Below are 25519 nucleotides of genomic sequence, written 5' to 3' on the forward strand. Positions count from 1 at the left end.
GAAATCTCCAGGGGACAGGACATCAAAGCAGGGCCAGCAGGAACAAGGTATATTGGCCCTGCGGCTCCAGAAACATTCCCGGAAATAGAGTAAGGCTAAAATGGTACCCAGTCCAGGGAAACCTGCTCAGACTAGGACTGCTTCCAGCGTCCACTGTCCCGCTTGGCTCAGGCACAAAACCCTTCACTAGGCAAGGCAGACACTTCTGCCCACTAGAAGAGAAGCCAAGACGCTGTGGACTCGGGGCCAACCAGCTGGCCAGGCCCCTGTCTGTCAGGGAAGGGCAGAAGCCACAGATGAGCCAGCAGCCACCATTTTCAAGCTGAGGATTGTGGGAAACTCCCAGGGCACAGGTGCCAAGAGGAGCTGCCTTTCTGGGAGTTTCTGTAAAGCTGGATCCTGCCTTTGCTGGGTTGTTCGCATCATCACCCCATTTTACAGATGAGCTAAACCAAGGCTCAGAGAGGTTAGGTCCCATTGCTAGCAAGAGATGGAGACAGGATTTGAACCCAGGTCTCTGGCTCCAGCACTGTATGCTTTCTTCTCATCAAGCACATAGGATTGGGCGAGTCTTTTCTCCAGTGTAGGTTTTCGGGTATGAACAGACAGGGTGGGACTCTGTTTTGTGTTGACCAGTACCCTACAGTAGGAGTTGGGACAGTCCTGTGGTTAACAGGGTCCCAGAACAGGACCCAGAACAAAGTAGGTGCTCAATAAACATCAGGTGGCTGGCTGGCTGGCTGGCTGGATGATGTGGTGGGGGGGGAGGGGGGGTTGGCAAATAAATAGATAAATGGACAGACAGAGGGATGGACAGGAAGATGCATGAGAAGATAGTGCAGATCCCAATCCTGAGAGGAGAAAAGGCACAGACCCAGCCTTCCCCACATCCCCAAAAAGTACCATACAGGACCACGGCCTCTCTCTTTTAATGATGTCACAGCCAGCGGTTAGGTACCTGCAGCAGGAGAGCTGTGGGCACTGCCCTGAGGCCAGGGACGTGCCCAGCTTGGGGGCAGGGCATGAGGCTGGAGCATGGTGGCCAACACGCCTGCCTGCCCCTGGAGAGAGGGCACTCGGCTCCTCCAGCCACACGTCACCAGAAACTTTGGTTTTTGTTTGTGTTCAAGTTCCTGTCCTTGAGGAAGCTGCCCAGAGGGGACACAGGCTCCTCCCCAAAGAAGCAGAGGAGCTGGGGCTGAGGAGCAACGCCAACCACAAGTAACACCCAGTTCTCGGGGGCTGAACCCCCACAAGCTCCAGCTCCAGAGCCACAGGCCACAGGCCTGGAACAGCCCCTCTTGCCCCACAGGGGGCCCCAGAACCTGATCCCTTGGGAGGGGCAGCATGAGGACAGGCCCCAGCGCAGGGGGGAGAAAGAAGCAGGGAGAACATAGAGAAAAACAGAAAGAGACACAGACGCAGAGGCAGAGGGGGACAGAGACGGCACTCACCCCCCTCAGGGGAGAGGCAGTCAGTTCTGGGCCCCATTAGTTAGGTCTGTGCCCACCCCCTGATCCCAGCTCTGGGCACAGTAGGGGGCAAAGGCCACAGAAGGGACAAGCAGGAGGTCATGAAAATGGCCGGAAGTGTGGCCCTGCTGGGGTCAGCAGGGCAGAGGAGGTGCCTCAGTCCCACCAGACCTCTACGGGCGAGAACTTCCAGAGGTCGGGCTGGCCCATGTGCAGCAGGTCACTGAAGGGCGAGGTGCTCCACTGGAAAGGGGGAACCTGGTCCCACGTTGGGCCACTGGCTGCCACAAGGCGCAAGGCCTTGGCTAGTGCCATGCTGGTCACCTGGGGACCGGGGCAGAACAGATCACTGGTGTCAGCCCAGGCTGGGCTCCAAGCTGCCCCAACCCAGGGGGCCTGGCACCCACCCTCACTTGGACCCCAACCACAGCCAGTTCTGTCCCTGACTCCTGCCCTGCCATCGGCGTTGACCCCAGTCTTCACCCTGTCCTCTCGCTGGCCTTGAGGGTGACCAAGCCCACCCACATCCCCGGGCCTGAGGCACGTGGCACCTTGACATCAATGCCCCCATGGGAGCGCTGCTGCAGAGCCTGGAAAGGGTAGGAGCCATTGGCCGGGTTGAGGTCGGAGCGGGCCGAGATGGCGTTCTCCCCATTGGGCTGTGGGTTGCAGGCTTTGCACAGTGACAGGGGGTCGTGCAGGAAATCATTGTACCTGGATGTGGGAAGGAAAGGACCATCAGTCATACAGGAAGCGGAGGTTAAGGAGGGGCCAAAACTCCTCGGGGCAGCAGCCCCCTAACACAGCTACCTGCTCTCAATGCACCCACACCCCCTCACAGCTGGGGTCCCTCACCCCCTTTATCATGTTATCCCACCCTCATCCAGACCTCTGCTCAAGCATCCCGTCCTCTGGGGATGACTGCATTCCATCCCAAGTCAGGTTAGAGCCCCCAACTTGTCCCCTTATAGCATTTCTGGGGACACAGATAGTCCTAGTCACACATCCCCATCAGAGCGCGTGCTTGATGGGGTTCCACATCTCCACGGGACAGGGGGCCCCTGAGGAGAGCACCTCCAGTTCCAAGCACAGTGCCAGCACTGATGGTCACCCAGCAGCAGTTCAGTGTCCCCCCTCCCCCCGTAACAGGAGGAGGGCAGCAGGACTCACGCTGAGCAGGGCCATGGCACGCTGGACTGGCGGTTACACACTTTCACCCTGCCGTCCCCCTACCCCCGGCCTGTTGTGAGGTTGAAATGAGTGACAAGCAAGAGCACAGAGCGCTCCATGTGACTCCAGGCCCACTGTCTCCCACGCACCTCATGAGCTGGATCATGGAGTCCACGTCGCGCACCAGCGACTGGTTCCGCTGGAAGATCTGGGCCCGGGGGCTCTTGTCGTAGGAGAACCAGTCCCCATACTGGGCCACCAGAGCCTGCAGCCCACTGGCGTTGAACACACTCTCAAAGGACCTGCCGGGGATGAGGGCGGTCACTCTTGACCCTCACTGACCTCACCTGGCTGTGACTAGGGAGGCGGAGAGGAGGTCACGCCAGAACATTAGCACTAACAACTGGGACAGTCATGGCAGCTACAATACTGTCTTTGGTTTGAGCTGGGGGGTGGCTTGGTGGGATGGCCAAGCTTGGGCTTTGGGTATCCAAGAGACATAAATTCAAATCCTGGCTTCATCACTGACCAGCTATGGAACCTTGGGAAAATTAGGCACTCTCTCTCAAGGCCTCAGTTTCATCATCTGTGAGATGGGAACAGGAGCCGTGGCTAGCACGTTGTATGGATGAAATGACATAACCCAGGTAAAGCGCAGTGAGCGTCAAGAGGGGATGGAGCAGCGGCCCAGGGGCGAGTGGGGAGGAGCCATGGCAGCAGTCTACACCTGGGATGAGCCACCCCAATCACCCGGCCGACCGGAGGTCATAAGAATGCTGACCTAAGCCCCACAACTGTACCCCAAAACTGATAAGGCTTTCCTGGCCATAGAAGGAGGTGGGGTGGATTTCTTGGCTCTGTGGGTTTAAAGAACCACTTGGGGCCCTGGCCGGTTGGCTCAGCGGTAGAGCGTCGGCCTAGCGTGCGGAGGACCCGGGTTCGATTCCGGCCAGGGCACACAGGAGAAGAGCCCATTTGCTTCTCCACCCCTCCGCCGCGCTTTCCCTCTCTGTCTCTCTCTTCCCCTCCCGCAGCCAAGGCTCCGTTGGAGCAAAGATGGCCCGGGCGCTGGGGATGGCTCTGTGGCCTCTGCCCCAGGCGCTAGAGTGGCTCTGGTCGCAACATGGCGAAGCCCAGGATGGGCAGAGCATCACCCCCTGGTGGGCAGAGCATCGCCCCTGGTGGGCGTGCCGGGTGGATCCCGGTCGGGCGCATGCGGGAGTCTGTCTGGCTGTCTCTCCCTGTTTCCAGCTTCAGAAAAATGAAAAAAAAAAAAAAAAAAAAAAAAAAGAACCACTTGGAAGGGCCTTGTATCAGCATGGAGAGCTGAACAGGTGGTAGGGCTGGTACTGGATGGGGGAGGGGGAGGAGGAGGGAGGAACACTTACGGTATGTTGTAGCTGGCCCAGTAGGTCTTCTGGTAGAGTTCCGAGGTCTTGTCAGCCACCACCACCATGCCCCTGGGACCAAGAAAGATGGGGCAGGAGTGGTGAGAGAAGGGGCTCATGTGGACCCTGTCCTGCTCAAGGACCCTCGATGGCTCCTCACTGCCTGGAGGTAGGTTATTGCCTGAATCTTCAGCCCCAGTCAGGGCTGCATTCTCCTCCAACCTCGCCTTCCTTGGATTGTCCCTCCCCAGGCACGCAAGGTCCAGCAAGCCTCCAGGCCTTCACCAAGGCAGTTCCCTTGGCAGGAGCGCCCTGGCCCCATCCCCAGGATACTCACGGGATCTGTTCCAGGACGGTGAGCACCCTGCTTCCTGGGCTGGGCCCGCCGGGGATGAACGCATTGTAGTCCACGATCATCCACTGGTTGTTGTATCTGCCGTGCCCAAGGACAGAGGACTGAATGGACCCTGGGGCCAGTGCCCCAGCCTCCCCCTGCCCCAGCGCTCCACAAAGACAGGAGTCCTGTGGCAGGGGTGGTCTGGGGGTGTCTGCATCTGACTGTCGCTCTGATACTGCAGCCTGACCGAGTGTGCTCACTCTTCTCTCAACATGCCGTTTGCCTGCTCCAGAGGACTCTATGGCTCCCTAGTGCTGCTGGAGCAAAGGGCAGTTCTGCCTGACGTTCTGAGACCTGCACTAGGCAGCTCCAGCATGTCTGGTTCACAGAGCCCTCACCCACCCATGTCCACCTCCTCGGATGGCTCTCTCCTCTGTCCCCAGAACTCTCAAGTTCCAAACCCCCTTCCTATCCTTCCCCTGAAGCCCTCCCCCTGGGTGGGGAAGCCTGCGAGAGAAGGGCAAGCGCTTCCCCGCCGAGCCTCAGTTTCCCCATGTGTAAAACAAGGGAGGGACTCTAACGAGAACGAGAAGGGCTCTGCAGAGGGTGAGGGGTATTAGTTCTGGTGGCACATTAGGTGCCCCAGGGTCTGAGTATTCGGGGGGAAGTTGGCACACTTCTTGTGTGGGGAGGCCACAGTGCCAGAGGCCCACTCACGTGCCACTGTTGAACTTCTCGAAGATCTGCGCCCAGGTGCCCCCGTCCGGGGCCAGGCGGTTGGCCACAAGGTTGCGAACCCACTCCATCACGCAGCCCCTGGGCTGCACATACTTCCACAGGGCCGGGTTCCTGTTGCCAATGGTGGTCTCCAGCGTCACCTGTGGGAGAGCCAATGGGTGTTCATGAAGGGTCGCCTGACTGACAAGGGGGGCATGCTGCCACCAAGGGGCAGTGCTGTGCCAGTCCTCGTTCATAGGTTGACTGACAGTTTCCAAACCTCCTGCTCTGGTGCAGGTGCCCGCGCCTCATGTTTTCCCGGATGAGTGCGGAGGGGGGCTCGGGCCCATGCCTCCAGCTGTGCCCTGGGGACGAGCCCAGGGTGCCATTCCTACAGCCCTATTTCTCCCACCAAGTTGGTCAACCCTTCCCCCGAGAGAGAACAGCCCGTTTCTACCCCTTCCCTGCAGTGTCGCAGGGAGAGTTGGGCGACTCGAGGCTGTTAGCCTGGCAGACAACCACCCTATCCACGAACTCACAGCCCAGCTGTTAATGCCCCTCTGGTTGCGAGGTAAACTGAGGACTGAGGAAGCTAGGAGACTTGCCAACAGTCATGGCTGATAAGTGGATGAGCCAAGATTCGATCCCCAAACTTCCAGCTCCTAAGTCAGTGCTTGTTCCCCTGGGGCAGGATACGAGCACCATCTCCCTTGTTCATACAAAGCTGGAAAACAGCTAGACAATACAGTCGTCATGAGGTGATTTAAAAGAGGAACTTGCAAACCAAGGCTCAGCAGCGGTGCCCAGGCAGGAACAGCGCTTCCTCTCCCTCCACCCCGTTGCTCTTAGCATCCAAAGCCGTGGCCAGGATAGAGACCAGCTTGGCTCCCAGAAGCCTGGGGGGGGGGGCGGGGAGGGGTCAGTTTCCTCTCTCTATGGCAGGGCAGTTCTCAGGGAGTCCACAGACTTGGGTGGGAAAAACATGACATCTTTATTTCCACTAACGTCAAACTGAAATTCAGCAATCTCCTCCATTGTTAACATAGTGACCCACCACGGAGGTATCAGCAGTACCTGACACTGTCACCAACAGAAATCTCACGTTTTCCCACCGTGTGACAGGGTTACATATATCTCAAAATATCATTTCCTCTCCTTGTTACTTCTCAGTGAGGGTAGGTAGCACCTGCTACTGCATCTTGTTATTTGATGTGCTCATAACACAGCACACAGATTTCAAGCTGACTTAGATAATACTTTGATGAACACATTTCCATAGAATAGGTTTCCTTCCTAATCCTATATATCTTGGTTTACACACTTAAAAACATTATCTGGGGGATGGGGTTTACAGCTCCCCAGACAGCCAAAGGGGTCAGTGGCATAAAACCGGTAAAGGACCCAGATGGAAGGTAAATCTCCCACCAGGACACCTGCCAGGTGACCAGAGTCAACCATTTTGACTGTTCTTCCCCACTGTCCCCACCCAGGGCTTCAGCAAGGGGGTCCCCTCACCCGCTGCCTGGCCCTTTCATGTTTCTTTCAACTTAAGGGGACTAAATCCCATGTTCTCCTCAAAAGCTAATAGAAAAGCGCCCCTCTCTCGCCCTCCCCGCCCCCCGGGGAATTGGCGTCTGCCACTGGAGGGTTCCTGTACAGCCGTGTTTTTCTCCTCTGCAGTGTTGCCTGGGCGATCGCAGGGCTCGCTTGCCTGGCCAAGGGGTGCCCAGGACAGACTTCTAAGTGAGTCTGGACCCCAGCCAGGAAAACCAATAAAAACAACGCATTGTACACCACATTTATTCAGAACACCTGACCAAAGTAGAGGGGTCTTGTGGGAAAGCCAAAGAGAAGCTAAGGTGTATCAGAGCAAGGTCTTGCGTGTTCTTAAACCCTTAAGAACAAAACAGGGTGACTGAGGTCAAAGATATTGCATGAGGGCCCCAAGACCAGCAGTTTCTGAGCAGCTGTGTTACGATGCAGAGTCTTAGGCTGGCTGCAGGTTCCACAGGCCCAGATGGGGCCTGGGCATCTGCATTTAATACGCCCCATCCTATGTGGGTGTCAGACAGATACTAGATTTATTGGTTGATCGCTCTGTAAGTTATATAAATGTCTAATTACTATGTTGTACACCTGAAGCTAATATACCATTATACGTCAACTGTAATTGAACATTTGGACCAGTGGTCTAAGGACTGTCATAGGAGAACAGAGCTCGGCCCTGGGATGGCAGTGGGGTGGGGGCCGCATTCACCTGCCCACCCAGAGCTGCTGGCTGTGGAGCAGCTCCGGGGAGAAGGGTCACCGGGAGGGAGACTTACCAGCCCGCTGCCCAGGATGTAGAAATCATCACAGGAGAAGATGGCACCGGGGTAGGATGAGAAGACCAAATTGTTGCCAGGGGCCATGGGCGAGCCCTCTGTAGGGGGAGAGCATGCGGGGGGAGGGGTGTTACAGTCAGACAAGCCCAGTTGGGGGCCCTGCACCCCCATCTATTGAGACTTGGGAGTCTCCAGGTGGGGGATAGCAGGCCCTGGAGGATGCCCCCCACCTTTCTTTCTGCTATTCAGCAAGCCAGGCATTTGGAGAGAGTGTGTGTGTGTGTGTGTGTGTGTGTGTGAGAGAGAGAGAGAGAGAGAGAGAGAGAGAGAGATGTTCTTTTTTTTTACAGAGACAGAGTCAGAGAGAGCGATAGATAGGGACAGACAGGAACGGAGAGAGATGAGAAGCATCAATCATCAGTTTTTTGTTGCAACACCTTAGTTGTTCATTGATTGCTTTCTCATATGTGCCTTGACTGTGGGGCTACAGCAGACCAAGTGACCCCTTGCTCGAGCCAGAGACCTTGGGTCCAAGCTGGTGAGCTTTGCTCAAACCAGATGAACCTGCGCTCAAGCTGGCGACCTCGGGGTCTCGAACCTGGGTCCTCCACATCCCAGTCCTATGCTCTATCCACTGCGCCACCGCCTGGTCAGGTGAGAGATATGTTCTTTACTCATGCACCATTAGTGACCACTTAGGCTGTTTCCATATCTCAGCTATTGTGGATAGCGCAGCAATGAACAGGGGAGCGCAGCTATCAATTTGGGATCCTGACTTCATCTCTTTTGGCTAAACACCTGGAAGTCAGAGCTGAGTCATACAGGAGTGTGGGCTTTAGAGGGAGCAGACCTGGGAAGAACCCCAGCTCAGTCCCTTATTAATTGTTTGGCCCACAGCACGTCATGAAGCCTTTCTGAGCCTCAGTTCCTTTATCTGGGAATAATCACCCCTCACCCACACAGGGCTGTTGTAAGGATTTAATTTACAAGCTTGCAGAGGTAAAGAGCCCCTAGCACAACAGCTGGGTGCACAGTAGGCCTACAATCAAAGGCATCATATAACCAGACCAGCACTTGTCAGGGGATGGACCTCCAGTACCAGGGCTTCTGGGTCGGGGCAGGAGCACCTGGAGTAGAGAAGCTGAAGAAGCCATTTCTGTACAACTAATGAATAAATAAAACCAAAAAGGCAAAGTTGTAACTCAATAGCTGAAACTGGGAGGGAAAATAACATTAATGGTGGTTTTTTGGGGGTTGGGGGCAGAGTGGATTACATGTGATTTTTATCCCTTATCTGTGCTCTGTTATATTCCCTAACCTTCTACCGTGAACATGTATTACTTAAGTAATTTGTTTTAATTATGAAAAGTTTATGGGAGAGCCAAAAGGTGAAAACAACCCCAATGTCCACCAAGAGATGAATGGATAAACGAACTGTGGGCTATCCACACAACGGAATATTATTCAGCCATAAAAAGGAGCGAAGCGTGTCTGGTCTGTGGTGGCGCAGTGAATAGAGTATCGACCTGGAACACTAAGGTGATCGGTTCGAAACTCCAGGTTTGCCCGGTCAAGGCACATACGACAAGCAAGCAATGAACAACTAAAGTGAAGCGACTATGATCTCGCTCCTTCTCTCTCTTTCTCTTTCTCCCTCCCTAATATCAATAAATAAGTTCTTTAAAAATAAAAAAAAAAGGAACGAAGCGCTGATAGATGCTACAATGTGGATAAGCCTTGAAAACATGAGTGAAGAAAGCCAGACATAAGAAAACTGCTATTGTGTGATCCATTGATCTGAAATGTCCAGAATAGGCAAACCTGCAGAAAAGAAAGCAGATTGGGGGTTGCCAGTGGCTGGGGGAGGGGAGAACGGCGAGTGATGACTAACTGGGGACCTTTTGGGTGATGAACATGTTTTAGAAAAATGATAGAGGTGGAAGTACGTTTTGTAAAAGTCTAGAAAAAAAAATAACCAAATGTTCAGAGAAATGAACATTTCTCTTGCAGGTTGTGGGGAGTTTGAGTGACTTTCATTGCGCCTGTGTGTTTTGCTGTATTCTCCAATTTCCTATTACATACGTGTATAACTTTTGTGGGTTTTTAAAAAGATATTGAAATGTAGAATGAGTAGATTGCAATGAGAATGGCAAATCTACAGCTACAAACAACCACGCAGATGACTCGCAGACGTCACGCTGAGCAAAAGATACAGACAAGCACAGTCTGTATGCTTATGCGTCCGTTTAGAGAACGTACCAAACCAGGCTAACCTAATCTGTGCTGCCCGAAGGCAGGGCAGAGATTGTGCTGGGCTGGCAGAAGCACCTGGAAATGGACAGCAGAAAAGCTTCCAGAGTCTGGGAATGTTCTGTTTCCCAACCTGGGTGCTACACATAGGTGTGCGTTCACCACGCACAAATTCCAGCTACACCCTTTGGATGTGCACATTCTTTGGTATAAATGTGCATTTGGAGGTTTACTTAGATTTAAATCATCCCTGCACAGAAATCACCATGTTTCTGTACAGACAGATCTGAGCCATAGACTTGCTGGATCATGGGAGTGACAGATTTCAAATTCTATCAGATGCCAGCTGGGTTCCTCTTCAAAGTGGCTGCGCCAACTCCTAGTGCCATTAGCACTGAAGAGGGTATGCATGTTCCCACCCTCTCGCCACCTCCAGGCAACAGTAAGTTTTTAAGTTTTGCCAAGAGGGAGGTACTATAAACATTTGGCAGTGGCTACCTCTGGGGTTGACCCTGTGGCTAGGGGTGGGGGGAGGCACTCTGGGGTCTTGGGCCTGAGCTGCCAAGTTCTCGCCTTTGACAGGAAGAGTTCATTCGTGCAATCATTCCGTGGTTTGCAAAAATGGCTGTAATTCTTTCTGTGCTTGCATCCACCCCGCTGCTGTGGGACTCTACAGTTCCTTATATCAGATGGCGGGGGCTGTTCCCCCACTTCTCAAATCTGAGCTGGTCACCTGACTTGCTTTGAGCAAAAGAATGCTAGGCCAGTTGTTTAACAGGCCCTCGTGAGGCCTGCCACACTTTCCTGCCCGTATGTCACACGAACATGCCTGAGCCAGCCTGCTGAGCTCGCCATGAAGCTCAGCTGCCCCATCACGCCGGCTGATAGCCAACCCCAGACCCAGGAACGAGGTCATGCTAGGTCAGCCAGCTGGTGCCGGCTGACCCCAGAAGCATCCCTGAGCCAGTCAAGATCAGCCAGGTCTGGCCCAGGACAATAAAACCACCCAGCTGACTCATAGATGTGTGACAAAAACAAATGGTTGTTTAAGTTTTGTTGTTTTAAATGTGGGGGTGGTTTGTTATGTAGCACTAGCTAACAGATATACCTTGAAAAATAAAAACTAAGAGAAAATTAGCATGTTAAAAATATGATGAGGCCCTGGCTGGTTGGCCAGTGGTAGAGCGTCAGCCCAGTGTGTGGATGTCCGGGTGTGATTCCTGGGACAAAGGAAAAGTGACCATCTGTTTATCCACCCCTCCCCCTCTCCCTTCTCTTACTCTTTCTCCTCCCTTCTTGCAGCCATGGCTTGATTACAGCGAGCTGACCCGGGGTACTAAGGATGGTTCCATGGCCTTTGCCTTAGGTGCTAAAATAGCTCAGTTGCCAAGCAACAGAGCAACCACTCCACGTGGGCAGAGCATCACCCCAGAGGGGGCTTGCAGAGTGGATCCCAGTCGGGGCACATGCGAGAGTCTGTCTCTCTGCCTCCCCGCTTCTCACTTAAGAAAAAAAATATGATGAGCTCTTAGAATGGCCCTACAGTGACCACGGCATGTCCAGGGCCAAGATCCACCTGTCCTAGTAGTCCCCCCACCCTGCCCCTACCCCCTTGCCCCATCCATGCTCACACATAGATACACCCACATCCACCCACCTTGGGGACCTTGCTGGAACTGGAACCGGTACTTCTTGACAATGCGCAGCATGTTCTGGTAGGAGTTCCAGGTGTTGTGGGCGACCAGGAGGTCACTGTGGTTGGGCAGCAGCTTGATGAGGGCAGAGCAGGAGCCAGAGCCCAAGGTATGCTTGGTCTTGGTCTTGTTCAGGGCCAGCTCTAAGTCTTCCAGGTCCCCAGAGATCTGCAGCAGGCTGCGGAGGCCAGGGCAACACAGTGTCACCATGCCTGCTCTGCGTGCGGTTACAGACCCATTCCACAGAGGGGGAACAGCCTCTGGGGGGCTAGGCGGTCGCTCTGAGACTGGGTAGCCATGGAGTGGCAGAGCTGGTGCTGGAACCCAGGTCTGTCTGACTAGGTGTGTGGCCCTCTGGGTGCCTTGTCCACTCTGGGGGTGGCACTTACAGGAACCCCAAGGGTTTGATGGTGAACTTCCCAGTTGGAAAGGTCACACTGCCTTCATAGCTGTCCTCTAGGCCTTTCAGCTGCAGGAGGGTCAGCCGCACCTGGGGAGGGGGCAGAGGGCAGGGGGGAGAGGGAGGGTGAGGCCTCTCCCCCAGGCTCATGCCTTCTGCAATGGAAAGGCTCTGGCCTGGGCATCCAGACAGAGCAGGAGAGGCCTAGCTATACCCTCCAGGCTCCAGCCAGCCCTGACACCACCTTAACCACCACCTACCCCTCCTGCCAAGCACCCTCCTGCTTTGAATTAATTAACTATATGTCCCTGCCCTGTGCCAACTCCCAAATCACATCCACTTAAGAGCCCAGAGCAAAGCCACCTCCTTCAGGAAGCCTCCCAGGCTGTTCTGAGATTAGCTACTGGCTGTGCTGCTGCCTTAGGGCCCCTGTTTCATGTGGCTGACTTCTCCCCATCCTCACTGTCATTGTTATGTAACCAAGGAGTATCATCACTGTTTCCCCATGGGGCCTGAGCCTGGCTGGGCGTACACCAGGCACTTAACCAGCATCTGCAAGATGGAAGGTGTGTGGATGTGGATATATGGGTTGAGGGGCGGGCAGACAGATGGGTGAATGGATGGATGAATGGGTAAGTCAGGGGGTAGGTAAATGGGAGGGAGAAAGAGCCTGTTCTAGTGAGGGTATGAGTAGGTGGGTGGGTAGTCAGTGAGAAGCTCTACCGAGCGACAGGTGGACACCTGGCCTAGGTGAGGTGGAGGTGCTCACAGACACCGACAGCCACTTTTCAGACCCTGCCTATGGTGTGTATGTCTCATGGTTAAAGTCTTGAGGTGTTCTAGAGAATCCATAAAGAAACGACTTCTTTGACGACCTGGCCAGTGGCCCAAAGGCCAAGCCCCCCCCTCCCCCCCTGGGTCTCTCAGCTAATCAGCACTCATTGAAGCAAAGGAAAACAAAGTCATTGGGCCCAAACTCCCTGGGCTTTCTAGTTGTCTCTCTCCCTTTCTCTTTTAAAAAAGACAATTTGTTGACGTAATCTCTTAGTCAAGCCAGCTCCCTGGTATGCAAGTAAAACAGCATGCTGACAATGAACCTCAGTGATCCTTCGACAGCAGAGGGTGGAAGGTGCTGGAGAGACAGGAAGGCTAGGGTGGATGGGCAGGAGGACAGACAGGTGGAGACTGGACTGATGGACGAACGCCAGGTGGCCGAGGAGGGATGGAAACAACGACAGACACCTCAAAGGGCTGGCTGCGAGGGGCGGGGGACAGGCTAGGGCCCACTGTAAGAGCAGTGACAGTCCCAGAAACAGACCCAACCCGCCGCCCCGCCCCGCGGAGCACAGAGGCCACGCCCACCTGGTGCCAGTAGGCAGAGTCCTGGTTCAGCTCCATCTCCTCCTGCATCCACTCCAGGTTGGCCTCCAGGAAGCGCTTGAGCTTCTCACAGTAACCAACTTCGTACTCGAAGGGGCCGCAGTAATTCACCACCGTGTTCATCCAGTGCATGTAGATGAGCTATGGGGTGGGTGCGGTGGGCAAGGGCAGAGCAGTCGGGCTGCTTGCTTCCGAGGACCCTACAGGAGCCCCACTTGGGCTGAGAGACCTCAGCCCCATCCATGTCTCCAAAGAGCTGGGCGCCCTGGAGTCCACCTCTGTGCCTCTACCCACACCGGTTCCTTTCCTTGAAGGCCCTCCCCACCCACCCAGCTCTTGCCCGCAACAGGGCCCGACGTCTCTGGACATCTCCCCCCTCTGACAGTCTTTAGCATTCAATGTCCTAGATTATGCCTCCTCTGTGTCTGGGGACCCCCAAACTAAACACGCAATTCATTGGTCAATCAATGCAGCACAGGCCTGGCCCAGAGTTTGACCACCACCCCGGACGTCGAGGTGCCCAAAACTTCCACCGGCTGTCAGAATGGGGAATGTTGGCTTTATAAAAGGTTGTCACACTGCATGCTGTCCTCTGTGATGGGCTCTTTCCCCCTCACCATCATGCATTTCAGATTCACCCGTGTCACTCATTCACTTTCATTGGTCTCTGGTTACCCATTCACCCGCTGGTGACCTTTGGGTGTCCCGGCCTCGGGCTCTGAACACTGCATGCATATCATCGGGCCACCTCTAGAGAGCAGGGCATGTGTGCGTGTCTGACTCCAGGAGCTGATGCCACATTATTTTCTGTTTCTCCACCTGGCCCTCACCTCCTCGGTCACTGCGGCCTCCACCACGCCTGCTGCGTAGGCCTGCAGGCTGTCATTGTAGTGGCCATTCGTGTGCAGCTCCAGAAAGGCCCACCTGGAGAGGGAGGCAAGGGGACACTTGGTCAGCACAGAGATGAGTGCTGAGCCGGCCCTCAGCTCGGCATACAGCCGTTTCCAGTGTTAAACCATCCAAAACAACAGTGATGAACTGCTTTTTACGTGAATATCTGTCTGTTTTTGTGCACCTGGCCAGCTACATCCCTAAAAGAGAAAATGCTGGGTTACAGGGAACATTTACTTTTAGTTTGAATGGATATTGACAAGCAGCTGCCCCCCAAAGCTATACTAACCTTCACTCCCATCCCACCATAATACCAGCTAATGGCTATTGAGGCCTTCCTCTGTGCCAGGCACTGTTCTAGTCACTCATCTATTACCTAACTCTTGAATCCTCACGACAACCCTATAACCCTACAAAGTCGGCACTGTGACTGTGTCTGTCATCCTGAACAGGAGGAATTGCAGCAGTTACATAACTGCTGTGGTAGAAGGCACTGCTGTCCCCTCTGCCCACATCCACACCCGTTGCTAAGTCACCTTAAAGTCCCTATTGCAAGTAATCAAGTATCCTTCCTCACACCCTTGATTTGCCACATGACTTGCTTTGGTCATTTGGAAACATGGATATGGGCAGAAGGGACTGTGCCAGTTATAACATTAGCCTTCAAGAGGACACCTGTCCTCGTGTGCCTCTGCTATGGCCATACAAAGAACACGCCCTGGCCAGCCCACTTACAACACAAGCAGAGTTGTTCCAGCTGCCCCGTGGGCCCGAGGGTAAATGGTTGCTGTTTTAAGCCATGGGGTGTGGGAGGTGGTTTGTTACACAGCACAATTGCTCAATCCTAGCTGATACACTTGCCAAAGGTCAGGGAGCTGGCAAAGAGCAGAGATAGGATGTGATTCTAGGAGGCTGGTCCTCACCCCTCCTATGAAGTAGCACTTCTCACACTCTAGTGTGCATCTGTGTGTCCAGGTCCCTGGAAGACCTTGTCAGAAAGCATATTTTGATCACGAAGTCTGGGATTGGCCCAGAATTCTGTATTTCTACCTGCCAGCCCCAGAACCACACTAGGGTATATACTGCCTTTCTACAAAGTACAAACTCCTGACTGCCCACTTCCTTGCTACAAATAATTCCTATCAATCATTTCCATCTTTGCTAAGATGATAGTAGAAAAATTCAATCATGTTGTTTTAATTATGGTCCCTTAACTAGTTGTTACATATATTTTCTTATTTTTGTTGGTCATTTATTGTTCTTTGGTTTGTGTCCTTTACTCATTTTTCTCTCTTGTGTTTTTAAAGAATCTTTTCTTATTGGTTGGTGAAATTCTCTCTGTACACATTGGCCCTTGGCTTGTCACTAACATTGGAAATATGTTTGTATTTTAATTGATCGTTGCTTTTGTTTGTCCATAGAGAGGTTTTCATTTTTGTGCAGCCAAATCTATCAACCTTCTCCTGATGGGTCTAGATTGTATCCTTTGCCCTGAAAAGCCAAAACTATTCATCTAAGTGACTTCTACAACTTGGAGAAAAACATTTGTTAAGGCAATTTCTATTAAGATTATGAGGGCAACAGGAAGACCCTAATGTGACCTTGAAGAGGCCAGGACTGTCTCATGGAAATTAGCTAAAATGTCACCAAAGAGCTCCAGGACAGGAATAACTCTGCCTCTGTGCAGAGTCTGGGAAGGGAACAGCTATTAAAATTCCCACATCTGATACTTCCAGCGAGCAAGGCTCCCTGAGTGCCTACCGGTGCCAGGCACTGAAGGCAGACCAGGATGAATGACACCCAGTCCTGGCCTTCAGAAAGCCAGTGTGGGTGGTGTGACTGACATGTAAACAGGTCATGACATAACAGGGTGACTGCTGTGATGAGAAAAGGAGTAGCATCCTGAGGAGGTTTTCTTTCACTGCCACCGAAAAATTCTGGAAGAAAGAGCTAACAGCGGTTATATTCAGAAAAAAGCAAAAAATGTAAGGAGAGTTTTACCTCCTACATCCCATCCCACCTTTCTAAACTGCTAGAATTTTTACCACGAAAGGCTCATTGCTTTTATGATAATTACTGACATTTTCAAAAGTGCAGTGTGGTGTTTTCTGCAAGCTGGGCAGAAAGAGGGATGAGTAGAAAGTGACAATTTCCTGGCTGGTACCCCGCCAGGCTGCAGTACCACAAACATGGCATTAGTCACTTCCCTTGTTCAGGAGATTGTTCCCTTATTCCATAGGGCCACTGGGGTGATTCAGTTTAGATGGCTTTTACTCACTTTGCCTGAGCCTCCCAAAAACCCAGACAAATGGGTTCCTGCCTGTCTTTCCAGAACGCCTCCAGGGAGGAAGGTTCCCATTCCTGAGATTTGGCTCCCAGCTACCAGATTCAGTGCCCGAGTTGCTGGGGCTGATCCCTTCTATCCGCCCTAATTAGATTTCTTCTGACCCAGGAAGGTTGTCACCTTCTGCAGCACTGAGATGAGGCTGCTGCCCACCGCCACCTAGAGCCAACGTCCTAGATCTCTGATAGGAACCTAAAATTCCGCCTCGTGCCTTATGCCCTTGCCCTTCCGGCCTCAGCTCTCCATCTGTAAAATGGGAAGGCTTGGATGTCAGCAGCTGTGCTGGTGGACAACTTTGAGAAACTCCACCTCAGTCCTAGGGCAAAAGAAAACCGCCAACAAGTGTGTTTCTAGAGCTAAATGTGCCCACCAAAGACCGCTCTTTATTCCGAAATCGTGTCCCATCTGCTTGTTTGGTTCTTAAAATAGCCGATCTCTTACGACATAGAATTGACAGAGGTCAATAAACGGTGTTCTGTTTTGTTTTTAATGCGGCTGCTTGACAAAAATGAAAAGTTGGCAGCACTGGACCTGTTAAGCCAATCTTTATTCACACTGTGATTTCATGTCAGGGATGGGGATGGCCTCTGAGGTGACTCCAGAGTCTTATCAAGAAGCCATGGTTGGAAAAAGTCAGACCTTTCATGCAGATGGGCCGGGGGGTCGCCACCTGGCTCCTGTGTGCAGCAGAACCCAGATAGCCTCACCAGGTAGGCTGTCACTCCTTTCTCATTCTTGATGGCATATGTTTATTTTTTGTCACTTTCCAGAGGAATAGCTGGGTTGTACTGATCCATTTTACTGGGCTGGGTTTCTGTGTGTTGGTTGGTGGATTTGGGTTGTTTTCTGCCTTCCCAATAGGTTAATTCCCCCTTATTGATATTCACTTCCTCCCCTAACTGAAAGGTGATTGCTGTCCAACAGGTGGTGGTGGGGGGGGGTGGTCAGGTGAGGAGGAAAAGGCAAGGCTGGAAGATTGGGCCACTCCAGGACCAAAGCCAGAGCCGGGCTGGTGCAGGCTCCACCTCCAGGGCCATCTCTGATCCCCACACACCAAATCCTAAATGTTTCCACACCACGTGAGGAGTGTCGGTCCAAAGTCAGATGCTGCACAACTGAAAAAGAGAGTATGAGGAAAGAGGATATGAAATGTACTCCAGGATCACCAGTGGCAAAATCTGGGGTCCAGAAAAAGGAGTGATCCCCATTCCTGGTGGAGAAGAGTCAAGTGCCTGATCTCCATCCTTCAAAAACTGAGACAGTCACCCACAGTCCCAGATCAGAGGTTCTGCTGATCGGGGGCCAGCATCCCAGATGTCTTTCTTTCATCTTACCCTTGAGGGCCTCAGTTTTCTTGATTATAAAATGGAACATCCAATATGGTTTTCCCTATATCATAGCCCCAAGTGCTGTCAGACTCAGAAGAAAAAGGGGCATGTGAGTCTAAAACAGCGGTTCTCAACCTGTGGGTCGCGACCCCGGCGGGGGTCGAACGACCAAAACACAGGGGTCGCCTAAAGCCATTGGAAATACATATTTTATTTAAAAGTGTATTGTATAAAAAATATGTATTTTCTGATGGCTTTAGGGACCCCTGTGTTTTGGTCGTTCGACTCCCGCCGGGGTCGCGACCCACAGGTTGAGAACCGCTGGTCTAAGAGGAGGGAATAAGAGATCGGACAGAAAAGATGCTGGAACGTTAAAGTGAGAGCAAGAAGGGTGAAGGAGACCTGGGCTCACATTTCAGGCCTCAGTTTCCCCAACTGTAAAATGGGGGCAGAGAACATTTGTTCCTTTCTTTTACTCACCCCTCCTTCAGCAAATAAACAGAGGTGCCTTCTGTAATCCCATTGAATTTCTCTTTAAGCCACAACTTCAGGTAAGGAAATAGGCTTAGAGAGGTGACTTGCCCAAGGTCATAGAGCGGAGGAGTTGGGCCTAGAAGAGCTTTCCACTCAGTACAACCAAGGAAGCCCTCTCTCCACTTCTGTTTTCCATAACTGAGAGCAAGGTAGCCCAGTGGGGGCCTCCTGGGTCAAAGCCCCCTCCTCCTGCTGGGCTTTTTTTCTGTGTTTCCTCCTCTGGCTGGCATCTGGGCAGAGATCTGTCCTGCCCTCTTGGCTCTGGTAAGCAGGGCCAAAAATGTGTGTGAGTCAGCAGAGAATGGGTCACCAGATTCTAGAGTCACGGAGCCACAGAGCTCTGGTTCCCTCTATAGATGCCAACCAACCCTGTGGCCTCCTCTCCGTGGGAGCCTTCCCAGATTAGCTCAGCCCAGCTCCTCTATCTACAGCAATCCCTCCCCCAAATTTCCACTTTATCTGATACCCTCCCAAGTGCCACAGAGCACAAGAATGAGGGTATCTTGTGTCTCCCCAACACCTGCAGGAGTTAATGCATGCCAGCAAAATAGATGTGGGCAGCAGCGGCCATGCCTCCTGGAGGGGGCAATGAAGTTTAATTGCTGGGGTGAGCCCAGCATGGGATGGGGAGTAGAATTCCCTAAGATCCCCAGCAGCTAGGATCCAGGGCCCCGGCCTTGCTGACAATGTTTGAAGCAGATTTTCCCCATTCCCACTGACTCAGGCTTCCCTTCTGTCTCCCCCACTGAATGGGGACCTCTTACCTGCTCAGCTCTGTGTCCCCAAGGCCAAGCACACCAGGTGAGTGACTGAATGAATGAATGGGCCCATGCCCTGGTACAAGGCCTGGGAGGAGCACCACCCAACCTCCCAGACGGAGCACATCCTCAAAATCTGGGCCACAGAAGGAGAAATGGGAGCTCAGACAGGCAGAGGAGTTAAGTGAGAGTCACACAACAGAATGGCAGTCCCAGCGAGAAGGCTAGGGATCGTGTAGGCCAAGGATGGAGTACTTGGCTCCACACTAAGTATCTGGTCAGGAGAGAAGAAAGGGAGGAGCAGAGCTCTGGCAACAACACACTGTGGGTCTTTGGGAATTCAGGGACACTCTGCTTTCTGACTGGCCTTAACCCAGGCTCCATCCTGCTGCCCCGGTTCTGGAACGAAGGCAAGGGGCTGGCGCCCAGGGGAAAAGGTACGATCAAGAAAGTGAAAGTTAGTCTCCGGAAGAGCTCACCACCCCTCAGACCCAGCAGAGGGGAAGTGAAGGAAGGAAAAGGGGGAGTTAATGTATTACCCATCAGCCACGGACCGGTCTGGATGGAGGCTCCGTGGCCCTGATGACAAGGAACTGGTCTCTGCGGGGACAGAAGTACTGTCACCCCAGGCTAAAGGCAAGGGACTGGTCCCCATGAGTTGAAGGATGCTGCGTTAGCTCCCACCCGACTAGGACCTGGTCCAGGTGGCGGTGCTGCATCCTCAGGAGCGGGAAACTGACTCCCCAGGCAGACAGGGCACTGTCACCTGCAAGAGTTCTGATCCTAGGGACAAGCAAGAACCGGCGTCCACGCCTCCACACCTGGCTGGTTCCTGCCAGAGTCGAGTCAACCTTACCCGGTCTCGTGAATGGCGTTGGTGAGATTGGCCCAGGCCACGGCGTCAGGCTGGCGGCCATCCACCAGCCGCAGCTGGCCCGTCCCGGCGTCCAGGAGCACCGAGCGGCTGCGGGAGGCAGGAGGGACTGGCCCGTTTGGCCCCCAGCTCCCTCCCGGGGTCGGGATCGCGCCCGTCAAGCCGCTCAGGAACAGGCCGACCAGAAGGGCCAGCACCAGGGCCAGCGCCGGTGCTCGCGTCAGCGCCGGGGCCAAGCGGCCACCGGGGCAGCCGTACATTGGGGCCACCATCGCCGCGCGGAGCCGGGCACCGCAGCCCGGCTCACGTGACTGCACTCCGCCGCTCAGGGCAAAGAGACAGAGGGCCGCGGAGAGGGACGGGACTTGAATCGACCTCGTCCTGGAGGGTGGGGCTTGGAGTGGGACGAAAGGGGCGGGGCCCATCTTAAAGAGCCCAGCACCTCAGTTCGCCTATGAAAACCCTGTCGAGCACACCTATCCCCAACTTTTTACTTTTAAAATTTCAAACTACAAGCAGAGTTGCAAGAATTTCCTCATTATGCCCGCCATCAATTGCTAATATCTTGTCAGGTTTAATCAATCCCTCTTTATATAAGTATATGTAATTTCATATATTATTAAATTTTTTTTTAATTTTTAAAAAATTCATTTTAGAGAGGAGGGGGGAGAGAGAGAGAGAGAGAAGGGGGAGGAGCAGGAAGCATCAACTCCCATATGTGCCTTGACCAGGCAAGCCAGGGTTTTGAACCGGCAACCTCAGTGTTTCCAGGTTGACGCTTTATCCACTGCGCCACCACAGGTCAGGCCCATATATTATTATATATGTGATTTTTTTACATGTCTATAACATTTTGTTCAACCATTTGAAAGTTAATTGAAAGCATCGTGACGTGTCAACTCACTTTAAATGCAGCAGATGCACAGTATCTCATAAGAGAAAGACATCATCCTACATAAACCATAGTATACCATTGTAATAGTCATTTTCTATTAGTATCTAATACAAGGTTTTATTCAAATGTTTCCAACTGTCCCCAAAATGCTCTATTTTTCTTTTCTTTTGATGTGGGATCCACTCCTCACACCATACACAAGAATAAACTCTTAAATGATGAGAGTCTAAATGTAAAAAATGAAACTACAGTTCTAGAAGAAAATATGGATCAACTCCTCCATAACTTGTGTGTGGGAAAAGTCTTTCCAACCATGACTCAAAATCCAGATGCAATAAAAAGTGAATATATTTGACTACATAAAATTTTCTTTAACATCTTGTGCCCAAAACAAGGAGATACTTAAAGAGGGATGGATGGCCTGACCAGGCGGTGGCGCAGTGGATAGAGCGTTGGACTGGGATGCGGAAGACCGAGGTTCGAGACCCCGAGGTCTCCAGCTTGAGCGCAGGCTCATCTGGTTTGAGCAAAAAGCTCACCAGCTTGGACCCAAGGTTGCTGGCTCGAGCCAGGGGTTACTCGTTCTGCTGAAAGCCCGCGGTCAAGGCACATATGAGAAAGCAATCAATGAACAACTGTGTCACAATGAAAAACTGATGATTGATGCTTCTCATCTCTCTCCGTTCCTGTCTGTCTGTCCCTGTCTATCCCTCTCTGTCTCTGTAAAAAAAAAAAAAAAGAGGGATGGATGGACACATGTCAAAAAGGACAGGAGCTGGCTTGGAGGAGCTCCTGCTGGGACCATATGAGCCCAAAAATAATTGCAGTAATGCATTTAGAAATGCCACATTAGCCCTGGGGGGCTGGCTCAGTGGTACAGCATTTGCCTGGCATGTGGCTGTCCTGGGTTGGATTTCCAGTACACACAGGAGAAGTGCCCATCTGCTGGTCCACCCTGCCCCCTCTCACTTCTCTCTCTCTCTCTCTCTCTTTCTCTCTCTCTCTCTCTCTGTCTTCCCCTCCTGCAGCCATGGCTCAATTGGAGCAAGTTGGCCCCAGACACTAAGGATGGTTTCATGACCTCCACCTCAGGCACTAAGAAGAGCTTGATTGCTGAGCAACGGAGTAATGCCTCAGATGGGCAGAGCATCACCTCCTAGTGGGCTAGCTAGGTGGATCCCGGTTAGGTGCATGCAGAAATCTATCTCTCTGTCTCCCCTCTTCTCACTGAATAATAATAATATAAAAAAGCCACATTAAATAAAACCCCAAAAGCCATGCTGAGAATATTGGCACCTTTATCTTGGACTTCCAAAGGCCCCCAGTCTGTTATATTTTCATATGGCAGCCCAAGCTCACTAATTAACCTATGATTATATCATAGGATAATTCTATATTTAGCATTCTGAGGAACTGCCAAAGTTGAGCAAAACAATTGCATCACTTTACATCCCCACTATTGAACGCGAGTTCCATTTACTCCACATCCTCACCAATACTCATTATCTGTCTTTTTAAGTTATGGCCATCTTCCTGGTGCAAAGTAGTATCTCTTGAGAGAAATGTCAGTTCAGATCCTTTACCTATTTATTACTGAGTTATAGAAGTTGTTTTTTGTTTGTTTGTTTGTTTGTTGTTATGCTGGATACAAGTTCTTCATGAGATCAGAGATTTGCAGAACATTTCTCCATGGGGGAGTTTTGAGCAGAATAGGATGTGATCAGACTTAGTGCTGTGACAGGGGCCCTCCAGCAGCCGTGGTGATGACGAGGGCAGAAGCAAGGAGACAGTGAAGAGTGTCTAGCAGCCACCTGGGCACTCAGACCAGGGTGGCCATGGAGAAGAAAAGCGGTCAGACTCGGGACAAACAGTTCTTGTCATTCTTGGAAAAAGATTTGCTGAGGGATGGTAGGGGCAGGCTGAGGGGAAGAGTTGGGAGGACCCCAGTTTTACGTGGCCTGGGCCCCTGGAGGGCGGGGCGGCCATGGAGATGGGGACAGTTGTGGGAAACGGGGTGGGATTTAAGGGAGGTCATTGGGAGAGTCCAGAGCTCCAGTAAACGTGTCCACGTGTCCTCAGGATGTTTTCTGAGCACATGAAAGCACGTCTGTGTCGGTATTGTTTCTTCCCTATACTTCCCAGCACAACCTCACAAATGAGAGCTGCCAATCACAGGCAGCAGTTGGGCTGTCCCTTTCTCCTCTGAGGCCTGGAGAGATCACTGACAGCTGGGGGAGGGACAAGACTAGGGCCAGGTGTAGGACAAGTTTAGGACAAGGTATGTGCCCCAGGGAAGGAATGGCAAAAGGAAGGAGGGGTCTGGCCTCAGGGAAAGGGTCAGGTGCAGGTTTCTGAGGAGTCACTGTCATCTGCAGGCCCTTGAGGCAAATCTAAGTACAACCAGCTGGTGGCAGTAGCCCACCAGGCAGTCCCAGCATGCTGGTATGTCCCTCAGAAAACACCTTTTCCAGAAATGCTAATGAAAATCTTGAGCTAATACCTCACACCTGTTAAGATGTTATTAAAAAAAAGAAGAAAGATTAGCACTGGCCAGACTGTGAAGAAAAGGGAACCCCGTGCACCGTTGGTGGGAATGTAAATTGGTGCAGCCACTATAGGAAACAGGGTGGAGGGTCCTCAGGAAATGAAGAGTAGAGCTACCACATGATCTAGCAATTCCAATTCTAGGTCTATAGCCAAAGGAAATGAAAACAGGATCTCGAAGAGCTAGCTGCCCTCCCACAATCATTACAGCATTATTCACAATATCCACAGTATAGAAAAACCCAAGTGCCCACTGAAGGATGAATGGATAAAGAAAATATGGCACATACATGCAGTGGAATATTATCCAGCCTTTAAAAAGGAGGAAATCCTGCCATTCACAACAACGTGGATAAACCTGGAGTACACTATGCCAAGTAAAATCAGCCAGACCCAGAAGGATAAACAGCACATGATCTCACTTATATGTAGAAGCAGACAGTAGAATAGTGATTTCCAGGGGCTGAGGAGAGGGGAAAAGAGAAAGGTGCTGGTCAAAGGGTGCGAAGTTTCAGTTATACAGAATGAATAAATTCTGGAGATCTAATGTATAGCACGATGCCTATAGTTAACTACACTGTGTTGTATACTTGAAACTTGCTGAGAGTTGATCTTAAGTGTTCTTTTTTTTTTTTTTTTAATTTTTTATTTATTCATTTTAGAGAGGAGAGAGAGAGAGAGACAGAGAGAGAGGAGAGAGAGAGACAGGGGGGAGGAGCTGGAAGCATCAATTCCCATATGTGCCTTGACCAGGCAAGCGCAGGGCTTCGAACCGGCAACCTCAGCATTTCCAGGTTGAAGCTTTATCCACTGCGCCACCACAGGTCAGGCTGATCTTAAGTGTTCTTACCACACACCAAAAAATGATAACTATGTGAGGTGATAGATATGTAAATTAGCTTGATTGTGGTCATCATTTCACAATGTATATGTATGTTCAACAGGTGCTACCCTATCCCAGTCCATTTTTTAAGGTCTTCACCATCCAAGGAAGCTGGCCAGGTCAAAAGAACGATCCCAGTCAGAGAGCACCGAGGCCTGGCTCAGAGATGGCCCAGTCAGCACTAGGTGGGCCCCCCTGCTGAAATAGAATTGCCCCAGTGCCCAGCCTTTGACCCTCTGTATATAGGTCATGTGACTTGAGGCCATGCTGTGGTTCAGGTGTGACCAGTCATCCAGGTGTGCTTCCTGTGACCGCTGAGCAATTCTGTGTTGTAGACAGACATCTGACATCCACCTGACGTGCATTCCCTTGTTTAATCTTCACAGCTACCCTGAGAGACCTGTGGAAACTTAACCCCATTCTAAAGATAGAAAACCAGAGTCCGAGAAGAGTGGTGACAATCTCCAGGGACAAACTCAAGATGGGGGCCTGGATGTAGCTGATTCAAAGGCCTAATTCTTATCCACTACATGTGTGTGTGTGGTGGCGGGAGACCCCAAAGGGAAGTTTTCTAAGGGTCTTACCTAATTCTGTTCATGGCAACCATGGCAACAGCCATTATTGGATACTTAGGGTTTTACAACTGTTGCAACGTCGTGAAGGTTGGTGTAGTAAAACATTCCTGCCCTTAGAGTGTTGTCCAAATCTTTTACGTCAGGCCTGACCTGTGGGGGTGCAATGAATAGAGCCTTGACCTGGAATGCTAAGGTCGCTGGTTCGAAACCCTGGGCTTGCCCGGTCAAGGCACATACAACAAGCAAGCAATGAACAACTAAAGTGAAGCAACTATGAGTTCATGCTTCTCACCCCTTCCCCATGTCTCCTCACTCTGTAAAATCAATAAATTAAATCGTATATAAAAATAAAAAGGTATAAACAAATCTTTTACTTCAGGAAAACCCCAGGAGCCGCACTAGTGGCATTGAAGGCACATGTGCTTTCGAGGCTCTTAAGACTGACATTTATAGGCCCTGGCTGGTTGGCCTCAGCGGTAGAGCGTCGGCCTGGCGTGCGGGGGACCTGGGTTCGATTCCAGGCCAGGGCACATAGGAGAAGCGCCCATTTGCTTCTCCACCCCCCTCCTTCCTCTCTGTCTCTCTCTTCCCCTCCCGCAGCCAGGGCTCCATTGGAGCAAAGATGGCCCGGGCGCTGGGGATGGCTCCTTGGCCTCTGCCCCAGGCGCTAGAGTGGCTCTGGTCACAACAGAGTGATGCCCCAGAGGGACAGAGCATTGCCCCCTGGTGGGCAGAGCGTAGCCCCTGGTGGGCGTGCCGGG

General features: G+C 52.0%; 1 protein-coding gene across 1 annotated transcript; it reads right to left on the bottom strand.

Moving 5' to 3' along the window:
• Positions 1-913: 913 nt before the first annotated feature.
• On the bottom strand, positions 914-20215 carry PLBD2 (phospholipase B domain containing 2). The gene is made up of 12 exons (XM_066260504.1): positions 19844-20215; positions 13963-14056; positions 13115-13273; positions 11742-11842; positions 11316-11530; positions 7409-7506; positions 5085-5245; positions 4368-4463; positions 4031-4102; positions 2792-2944; positions 2024-2186; positions 914-1796 (listed from the first exon to the last, which is right to left on the bottom strand). Exons 1-12 carry the CDS (start codon positions 20131-20133, stop codon positions 1629-1631), a joined length of 1770 nt encoding a protein of 589 aa, XP_066116601.1. The 5' UTR covers positions 20134-20215; the 3' UTR covers positions 914-1628.
• Positions 20216-25519: the final 5304 nt, after the last annotated feature.

The sequence above is a fragment of the Saccopteryx bilineata genome, chromosome 2, assembly GCF_036850765.1.
Source record: "Saccopteryx bilineata isolate mSacBil1 chromosome 2, mSacBil1_pri_phased_curated, whole genome shotgun sequence".
Taxonomy (NCBI): Eukaryota; Metazoa; Chordata; class Mammalia; order Chiroptera; family Emballonuridae; genus Saccopteryx; species Saccopteryx bilineata.

Excerpts from the sequence above, each read along its gene's own strand:
- PLBD2 (XM_066260504.1), bottom strand. The coding sequence starts at position 20,133 with ATGGTGGCCCCAATGTACGGCTGCCCCGGTGGCCGCTTGGCCCCGGCG. Across the intron at positions 5,246-7,408 it reads ACATCCTGGGCAGCGGGCTG|GTGACGCTGGAGACCACCAT; the intron begins GTAAGTCTCCCT and ends GCTCTCCCACAG. Across the intron at positions 1,797-2,023 it reads ATGGGGGCATTGATGTCAAG|GTGACCAGCATGGCACTAGC; the intron begins GTGCCACGTGCC and ends CCCGGTCCCCAG.